The 10,602-nt window shown below is 35.9% G+C and overlaps 1 protein-coding gene across 1 annotated transcript; it reads right to left on the reverse strand.

Moving 5' to 3' along the window:
* Window positions 1-4,452: 4,452 nt before the first annotated feature.
* Window positions 4,453-10,077, reverse strand: KERA (keratocan). The gene is made up of 2 exons (XM_053978405.1): window positions 9,192-10,077; window positions 4,453-4,625 (listed from the first exon to the last, which is right to left on the reverse strand). The coding sequence occupies exons 1-2, from the start codon at window positions 10,075-10,077 to the stop codon at window positions 4,453-4,455; spliced, it is 1,059 nt and encodes a 352-aa protein (XP_053834380.1).
* Window positions 10,078-10,602: the final 525 nt, after the last annotated feature.

A 10,602-nucleotide genomic window follows, 5' to 3' on the forward strand; every position in this document is an offset into this window, starting at 1 on the left:
GAACAGCCACAACCTCTCTGTCTTCACAGGAGAGGTGTTCCAGCCTTCTGATCAACTTAGAGACCCTCCCCTGGTCTTATCCCACTACTACAAAGATCAAGGTAAACCCAGTGAGAAGAATATACAGGCTGTTGGCAACAGGGCAGGGAGTGTAAGAAAAATCTGTTTTGGCAAAAGTTTTGAATTCATTAAAGTGTAGATTTGCTGGAACTAGCACTGCTAGAGCAAGCACAGGGCTTAGAAACAATATGACTTCCACTAATGGATGAAATAGTAAGTTAGCTAGGGCAGAACATGATGTTGAATTATGGATATTGTTTCATACACTTGACCTGAAGTGGTTCTTACTATTCCTGAGTACCACTACACAGACAATGTGGTGCCCTATATAACCTCTTGTCATGTTTAAAAGGGGAAGCAATTCTGGATAAAACAATGCAATTATGGATAGGACTTTCAGTCAAGAGAAAGATATTAACTTGCTGACTTCAACAGCACCAAGGATTCTCAGTCACTCTTGGCAGAAGACGGATATTAGCTGTTTAACAATCAACACAGAAATGTAGATGTCACAGTAACCTGATTCCAGGCAGGTAATGAAAATAGCTGCAATTTGACATCAGCAAATAGTTTTTCTAGGGTGGAAAAGTGAGCAGCAACTACTTGTAGCAAACATTAGAAACCATTTGGGTTCAGCAAGGGTCACCGAAAATCCCTCCAATGACACAGGATATGTGCTGGAGTTAGTTTTTGCAAAAATGCAAATTAGTTTTCTAGTTGTTTTCTGAATTTTTACCTCAGTGTTTGTGTTCAGGTGTCATACAGGCTGCTGTGGTCTCTGGCATCTATGCATGATTGTTATGGTGCTGCTTTTCCCTCAAAATGTTGAGAAATAGCGGTAGCACACTGGACTCTTGAGAAAGAAACAGAAAATCCCAGAGAACAGTATGGAGCAGGGAGAATCATACATGTGGCTAAATTTTTAACTATGCTGGCAGCATCTGAAAAGGACTTTTCTTCCTGCAGAGCCAGCTGTGTTATAAAACCCCACAGCCTTTTGATAGATCCAGCATTCCAGCCTCCAATCATGCTGGCAGACATGTCAGAAACGTCTGGGTATTTTTCAGTTCTTGAGTCTCTCACTTTGTTTTAATACTTTTCTTCACAGGGCAACTGTCTGTACCCTGGGCTGAGGTGACAGCACATCTGTGTTAACAACCCTAATTTCAAAATTACCCAATATGCAAGATGGATTTCTGCAAAAAAGCACAAGATGTTTGAGGTTTGATTAGTGATGGACCATGGCTGCAGTACGCTTATGGTGACCTGACCTCAGCTTCTCTTACTTGTGAATTTCTTTGTTTCTGTACATGGTATTCCATTCAAAACTGATTGCAATGTGTTCTGACAAGTAAGGGAAGCAAATGACTGCTCTATGATGCCAGCTGCACTTTCAGACAGAATGGCTGAGAAGTGTGTTCCTCCCTTCTTTCAGAGGAAAAGAATACAGTTTTTTTCTGAACCAGGAGATATCTGTAGGAAGTCTTAGAGAAATCTTGGATTAGGAAGAATTAACATCAGACTTTCAAGCACAGTGATGCTTTTTACATTGTATTAGCGGGTCTCCACATTGGGAAAAAGACAATGTGTTTTACATATTCCTTTGTAGTCTTCTGCACAATGAATGAACTGACTGCATAGTGGCTAAAAGGCTATATTGTTTAGTATCACACAATAATGCAATTTTGGCCTGCTATTGTAGTCTGAAAGGAAATTTCATCAACTTTCCCAGGACTTTTAAGAATATTAAAACTGTTGCAAATGGCCACATACATGCAGTAAAGAAGCTTAACCCCCAGTCAGTACTGATTTATTTTGTGAAGGTCACTGCAGCAACATAACTGTTTTTTTGTTCTACTTCATAGAGCTGGCTCTGGGAGAGAGCATCAAGATGTAACAAATTAGCCTAAGTGAGAATACTTCAGATTTTCTCTTTATTAAGTAATTACCAGATGTGGAGTCAGTGCATTGCTCCAAAGGTGTAGAATATAGAGCACTTGGCAGCAGCAGCTCTTCAGCCCAACAGAAGTTTGTCCTAGGATGTATCACGAATTTTCACTGCACTGAGATTAACTGGGATTTGACTGAAACAAATCTTGAACATCAATCTGCTTGCATTCTGGAGTTGTTGCATAGGACAGTACTGACTATTTGAAGGACCGATTTATAAGGATTTTCACATTACACTGTGTTGGAAAAATAGCAGTACAGGTGGTGAAAGTAACTGTTAAAAATTATTTCATCAGATCTTGTGCTCCTGATTCCATCACATAATGCCCTTATCCAGCAAATGGAGTACCTTGATGCTCTAGTATCCCTTTATGATTTTACATATCAACCTTTGCCATATTTAAGCTTAACATCTCTTTGGTAAGGTTTAGTCTTTTCTTCAAGGTGTATGTGGTACCTAAAAGGGTAATTTTTTACTGGATCTTCAAGATCCTTTCTGTATGATTAGAAGTGTAAATAATAATAATAAGTGCATATATGCCTGTGAATATTCACTTTGGAGTACATGTATTTGTTCTTTGTTTAAAGTGGAAATTAATTTCCAAGTACGAGAACATCATTATTGGTATAATTTAATTAGTAGTATTGTCACATCATTCTTTTTCCAAAAATAAATTACTATGCTATTATTGAGTAAAGAACATAACTAAACATGCATACATATTGTAAAGACTTTTTAAATCTGTATTTTTTCATATAGGGTGAACACAGAGGTACAGAAAATACTTTTGTTAGAAGGGTGGGAGTTTCTCAGCAATCACATCAAAAGAACAGCAAAAATAAATGGTTTAGTGATCAGCGTTCTGAATGGGTTATTCCTCTGCTGGGTTTCTATACTAGGTTGTTTCCACAAGTTTTCTGGATCAGAATAAGGCTTGATTTTCAGAGAGAATGGATTGATTGTCAGAAATTACCGTTCTCAACACTTTAAAAAATCTAATTTTAAGAAAATACCTAATCTGCAAAGCAAAAATTATACCATGTGCGTAGTCTTTAAATGCTTGCTACTGACACCAGTCTTAAAATGTTAGCAATAGATGCAAGATAACAATGAGCAACTAATTGCTTCTATCTAGAAATGCAAGAAGACTAAAATAATGACTGATGGATAGTCTGTTGTGCTGGCTAGCAGAAATAAGAATGTCATACTCTCTCAGTGAATAGCTGACTCTAATATTCAAGTCAATTATTGAAAGCCAATATTATAAAATAGAAAAAAATAAACTAGATTTTATAAAATCAGACATATTTCATAAAAACTTGCCTTCGGATATCTCCCTTGTTAGTGAATTGTTAATGTATTGTGTTCTAATAATCTGGACTTCTCTAAAATCCAGTATTATTGTATGCATGTATATGAGTTAGCAGATAGCTGGATACTGCTCTGAGTTGATTGTATTTGCTTAAATGATACAGTTCCTATACAAGTGCTTTCCTAGTTCAGTAAATAATTGGGAGGGGATGTATCTCTTAATTTCTTAATTTTCTCTTCACCACCATTGCATTAACTAGCTATTCAAATTTTTATGAAGTACCTAGTCCATGAAATATGTAATCATTACTATTCTTGGTTGTATCTCTCTGCAAACTAAAATTAACCAAATATTCAATAATGATCCCAAAGTTGTAGAAAGAACCGGTGTCAAAACAAGAAATGGAATAAAACAGCAGAAAACTGGGACTTTGAGAGAACAAGATTACATCTCATGTTCTCTTGTCCCTGGATTTCAGTTGGATCAGTTTATTCCAGTTCTGAAATTCAGTGAATGAATCCCTACAATTATATATATTCAGTATACTGCTTCGGATGCTAAGCGTCATGTACTTTTCACCTTAAAAGTAATCTTCAAAGGATGACAGCAATTTATGGGTTATTTGCATGTTAAGTGGTTGTTCAGCATGAACCACTATCTGAAATGTCAGTGGCAATTCTGATAACTAGTAGTCATGCAGCTCATGCTTTTATTAGCATACGTATTTGGCCAAGTGCACCCAAATTCATTGTGTTAGTTACTATATAACAAAATAAGGACACATAACTTGTCGTTAGGAATTATGTTAGGAGGGTAGGCATTGCCACATTTGACAAGAAAGATGGAGTAGGCAAGAAGTTTCTTTGGAATATTTGGGATCTTACACCAATGATTTTCAAGATATTCACATTTTGAATTTATAGGATAAGGTGTTAAGCACATGTTTCAGGTCCACACAAAATCCCTTCTGAAAGAACAACCTTTTCAGTTATAGAAAAGATATAAGCAAAGAAAAAAAAAAAGAAGTCAAATAAAGCTGTTGCTTCTTGATTTTACTTAGAACAAGTTTCATTCCAGCAAAACTTGTATCTTGGCACTCTCACAGTACAAGAGTGGCACTGCAATATCTTTATATGACAACAGCTTGAAGTAGTCGGAAACAAATCATGATGTCCAATGGGATTGGAGGTTGAATTTCATTTCCATCCAGACGAAGGTATCGGAGGCGAGGGATGTTGCCATAATAACCGTAATCTTCTTCTAGAGCAATGGAAACTGGGCATATCTGAGTACCATTGACACCTGAAAATGTAGATCAACATGTTAGGTTATTTCCATGGGAAAAGTTCATGAAGATAAAATTCACTTAGGACACAAAGTAAACTTCCATTGATGTTAGCACGGGAGACTGTTGCTTTTGTTTCCATTTAAATACTTTTGTTGACTGAAAACAAGCACCTTCATATAATGTGACCTGGATCAGTGAATCACATATTCCATGCTGCAATTATGAATAAAGGCCATTGGATGCATAATTTATCCTTGGGCAAAAGGGATACTGAGTTAGACAACTACATGGTAAGCCTTGAGAAATAGCTCTTTACACTCTGAGTGAGCAAGGCAAGATTACTTCTGAGGGGTTTTGAACATCTTATTTCAATGACAGTACATTAATTTTAGACTGATAATATTCCCCAATGAAAATCTTGCATTCAAAACAACAGCAGTATTGAATCACAGGAACTTTTTGTATAGTCTTTTTAATTTTTAACATCTGTACTTCTCTGTTCTCTGACATTATTAAGTGGATTTGGTTTTAATTGCAAAAATATAGCATGTGCAATGGGATATTTTTTTTCCTAATCTGAAAGCTAACAAATCCTCAAAATTCTACATATATCACGCATAATTTGTTTCTGTACAGATAAAATTTGAAACTATGGCTTCAATCATTACCCGTATTCAGAAGTGTTGAATAGCTTGGGCTTTTTGTCTCCTCTGCACTGTCACTTGACTAAAATGCTTTTTATATTTTGTCTTTAGTTGTTAAATAGTCAGGCAGCTGCTGCCCTATTTCAGCCTCAAAATGACCTCTAGAAAACACTGAAGTGGTGTTTGTTTATCAAAGATGTCAAATTCCTTTGACCAAATTATGATATTTTTTGATTGATCTAACTGCTTGAGGATCTGGGCCCCAGACTAACTGAAAAAAAAAGTGACTGGAGAATGTGTATGCAACAGATTTTTTTGAACAAATTTCTTTACTAAAAAAGAGATAGGAAAAAATTTCTTCCTTTATATTTAGCAATGATACCATGCACAAGTCTTCTGACTACAATCCCCAAAATCAGAGAAATGTTATGAAGTAAAAATAACAACATAACTTACTTTATTTTTCCCCATAACTTACTTTTTTTTTTTCCCTCCACTCTATTTTGAAAAACTGCCCAGATGTTTGCAACATCTTGGAAGTGGACTCTGTCATGGAAACTAGATTAATACATCCAGTTGGCCAAGGCCCGAAACTTTTGTTATATCCGTGATATCAAAATGTGTTTGTTTATCTTGTGAAAACTGATTAAAGTTGGCAAAGCTTTTGGTATTCTTGGAAGAAACAAGCTACAACTTATCTCTATGTGTGAATTTACAACACAGAAAGCTTAAGAATCTTCATTACCAAGGCAGCTATTTAAAGTTTTGGGTGAATCAACACTATCTAGCAGAAAATATCTGCTTTGTTTGATCAGCACTACTGTTCATAGAGACAAGATGGCTTCAAGTGTATCCTAAATCTGTGTCTTCTCTGACCAAAAACTATCTCACTGCACTCATTTTCACTGGGTTAGTTACTCCAGCCTTGAAGTGAGGCAGCAGTTATCTAACCACAGGCCACCTAGGAAGAAGTTATTTCCTGATTATGTGTGGTATTAATTGGTTTGGGTTTTATTGTTCTCTTTCCATAAACAGTAAATCCTACCCAAACTATCAGGGGAGTAAAAGCCTCTCTCTCTTTTTCTCTCTTTCAATACTCTTCATGGATATATTACTGAATTTTATTTAAGCAGGAGGGGTTTTGTACCTTCCAGAGGTACAATTCACCTTGCCATGATCCATGTAGAAGTTGAGTCAGCCTAAGTAAACAATTTAGACTCTCTGTATAAACTCTAGGGAGAGATGACTTCCAAAAGGGGACTGAAAGATCCTTAAGATGGGATGAATTTCCCTATACAATTGTGTATCCCTTTCTATTGAGTAGGAGGTCTCAGACTCAATGGAAAGGGATACACAATTAAATTAGATTTAAAAATCTAGGATAGTTTATTCAAAGAAGATGAATTCCACCACTTGTCAACAAAATTGTTATGTCCTTTAATATTTAAACATGAAACCTAGAGCTGCTGTAAGGGAAAACTGCCAAAGAGGTTCTCATTAATGGCTAACACTACATGTCTGCTAAAGAAGTGCAGAAGATCTTTTTCCAGTAAAACTTACATTTTAGAAACAAAATTTAGATACATGGCCCAGGGATTTCTCCCTTTCTCTAAACATGGAATAATATTAGCTCACAGTATCTATCTTGGCCTCCTGGTGTTCTTCCAGATGAACTTACTGTTTACTCCCTTTCATTTGTCCTTTGATAGCACTGTAATAATACCACCTGCTTACCCTTGCTCACTTGTTACATCATTTCATACTGTTTCTTAGCTTACTTTAACATTCTCTTTTCCATTCTTTAATAATTCACCAGAGCCTCACAAATGTATATCCCAGGTAAATGTGTAGGCATGTGTGTTGTAAAATGCCATAGAACAAATGTGTTGCAAATCTGTTAGAGCCATAATTAGTTTGGGACTTAAGTTGATTTTACTTCCAAAATTAGAATAGTTTTTTTCCTCTGTGAGATCCTTAGGAAAGGGATTACAGGTGAAATTCTTGTTCCACTGAGACAAATGATGAGGCTATCATTGGCTTTTCTGGGCTTCAGAAGAAGACCTTGTATCTTCATAAATGGTCTCCGGAGAAATAAGGCCGTGCACTTATATGAAGAATTGATATTACAAAATAGCATACAATAAAACATAGGCAAATGGTATTTACATAGAAATGCTGATGTATGAACTCTTGGAATGACAACAGTGTAACTATGATTCACCAATAGAAAACAAAGCAGTGATTAGCAGTTGTGAAGGAACACCTGAGAATTAATGTTATAAAAAGGGCTTGTACTGCGCACATAAAAGTAAACCTTCAGCACAACTCTTTTGTGAAGAAACCAGATCAGGACTTTACAAATTTTTTTTTCAAACCTTTTATATTGATTTTCTTAAAATAATGAGTGATCTGGGTTTAAGAAGACGAAACCAAATTAACTGAATTAATGTCAGCTATTATTACTCTGGCCTGATGGAATTACATTCCTTGTTTGCAAACTTTTAAGATATTATCTATTAGAGCAATGTCTCATGGAGACAATGCCATTATCTCTTACTTCTTGAACAATTATTCTATGTGGTAAAATACTCTTACATGATACCCAAGTTTCATTTAAGGTATCAGGTTGCAACTATTTTATATTCAGTTACTAAGAATTCCTTTTTTTTTTTTTTTTTTTTTTTGGCTAAAGTCAGTTAGTCACAAGCCAACATGTGCTTAAGTTGACAGTGATTTTTGAAAAGTGGTAAAAGCATTAAGGAATACAAGATCTGTGGAAAAGCGTCATGATTCACTTTCACAGGTCATGTGTCATTGGAATGTAAGGCTTGATTTTGTACGTACCACAAAACTTAATTTTCATGGACTTAAGCTTTGTCAAACTTACTCAGGGAAGGAAGAGGACCGGACAGCTCTTTAAATACTACTTAGACGCAAAACTGTTCTTAAACTGGACAGGCTACATTCCATTGATTTCATGTCCACTTGAAGTGACAGAATAAAGTCTGCACCTGAGGCCTTGCAGTGAAGCAATTTAAATAAATCTCTTAGTAACCAGGGGGCAATTAAATATGTTCAGAAATAACGTCTGCCATAAGCTTTAGCTCTAATTAACAGGTAGAAGTCTTGCAGGCCACTTAAATGTGTGCCAGTTATACAATTTTCTTTTTATTTATATGATTTCACATTTTTATTTTGCAAAATGCAGTGAATAAATATAAATTATCAAGAAGTATCTTCCTTTCATAGGTCTTTCTTTTGTGCAAAAGCCAAATCACTATTTTTAGTATATCTTTGGACTACAGTGGCACAAAAAAGTGGTAAAGGACCATGTATTCAATTAAATCACCATGATGAGAAGATAAATATAGAAACTTGGCTACCTTCTGTGCAGTGGTGAATAAAGTCATCATTTTTATTTTGGCTTTTGGCATGAAATGAAATACTTACTGATTAGATACTTTCTTCATATAGATTATGTAATGTCCCTGACCACCACACTCCCTCTATACCTGGATGAATTTGGAAACAGTCCTGGAAATGAAACTATTAAAACCAACAGGCTTTTGTTGCCTTGGGTACAAAGCCTTGTCTCATTTACACGAAATTGAAAACTTTTGAGGACATAAATCTTAATAGAACAAATATGCTGTAAAATCAGTAAAACACAAAAATATTTTGCTCAGAGAGGTGGTGGATGTCCCATCCCTGGCAAATTTCAAGGTCAGGCTGGACAGGGCTCTGAGAAACCTCATCAAATATCCCTGCTTATTGCAGGAAGGTTGGCATAAATGACCTCTAGAGATCCTTTCCTTCCCAAATTATTCAATGATTCCATTATTTTAATCACTTTCTCTCAAAGAGCATTTTTATAGTTAAGTAGACATTTAAAATGGATATGGTTTAAAGGGTTCCACACTGGTAATACACACTTACTTTTGATTTTGTTGTGATCAAGATGAAGGTGCTCAAGGTGAGCATTGATTGGTGGAATTTTAGTGAGCTGATTGTGAGACAGCTGTAGGTCTAGAATAGATGAAACGTTAAACCCATTTGGAGGGATACCATCATCAGATAGTTTATTGTAGTTCAGCCTAAGGAAAGTCACTTTGGGTATTGCGCTGAAGTAGTTTTCTGGTATAACTTCGATGGAGTTGTTGTCCAAAAACAGCTGCAGTGTATTAGCTGGAATGCTTAAAGGCATTTTCTTGAGTGAATTTTTTGCTATGTTGAGCTGCATAAGGTTGTTGAGTCCTTGGAAGGTGTCACTTTGAAGAGCGCTGTCCAACAAACTGTTCTGGTGGAGGTCTAACATGGTAAGGTTTTCCAAGTGGCTGAAGACTCCTTCTGGGATTTTGGAGATTTTGTTTCTGGCTAGTCTTAGCTGTTCCAGACCCACTGGTAATGGGGCAGGGACCTCTTCCAATTCGTTATCTTCAAGGAATAAGTAAAGCAGTCTTTTCAGCTTGCTCAACACACCACTCTCAATTCCACCATTTGTGATCTTATTCTTGTTCAGATTTATCCATCTCAGATGAGTGGCATTTGCGAAAGGCTTCTCTGAAATTGTTTCAATTTGGTTGTTTTGAAGATAGAGGTACCAAATTCTGGCTGGAACTGGAGGTATTTCTTTAAGTCCTTTGTTGTCACAGTATAATGCATTGGGGAAGCTAGGAGGACAAAAGCACTCCTGTGGACACTCAGAAGTATAGCGAGACCAATGACCAGGATCCAGATCATCATAAACTTGTCTCACAGTTCGAGTCCACACAGAATTGACCAAGAATAAGAGCAAAAGGCTTGTGCAGACCTTCAGAATCATGGTGTTAGCCTTGGAAGGGGAAAAAACCAATTAGCTGTTTCCCAATAAAACTCTCTAGCAGCATACTAGATTAACAAAACAGTTTTGCATATAAAATAATATTTCCTTTATAAACAGCCAAATTCTGTCATCTAGGGTATTATCCATCGTCTGTTAAGGAAAAACTGAAAAGTAATATAAAAGGTATATGTGCTAAATGTTGATAAATATTTTCCTGATTCAGTTTAGACTCCACATTGGCTACCAGTTTAACTGACGTTTATGCAAGTATCATTTCCAAAAATATGAAAATATTGATCATTTTTAGACAATAAATCAGTACCTCTTTTAAATTTGTGTAAGTTTTCCTGTACAGATCTATAATCTACATTATATAATGGTTAATCTTCAGAAAAGCTATCATTACCACAAAGATATAAATATTAGTGTACTCAGTGTTCCTCCTTTTAAAATTAATCATACCCTCTTCTCTTTTTTTGCTCTCTCTTAAATTATAATGGCATGTGGATCAGATTTTCCAGGGTC

The sequence above is a fragment of the Vidua macroura genome, chromosome 5 (genome assembly GCF_024509145.1).
Source record: "Vidua macroura isolate BioBank_ID:100142 chromosome 5, ASM2450914v1, whole genome shotgun sequence".
In the NCBI taxonomy this organism is placed as follows: domain Eukaryota; kingdom Metazoa; phylum Chordata; class Aves; order Passeriformes; family Viduidae; genus Vidua; species Vidua macroura.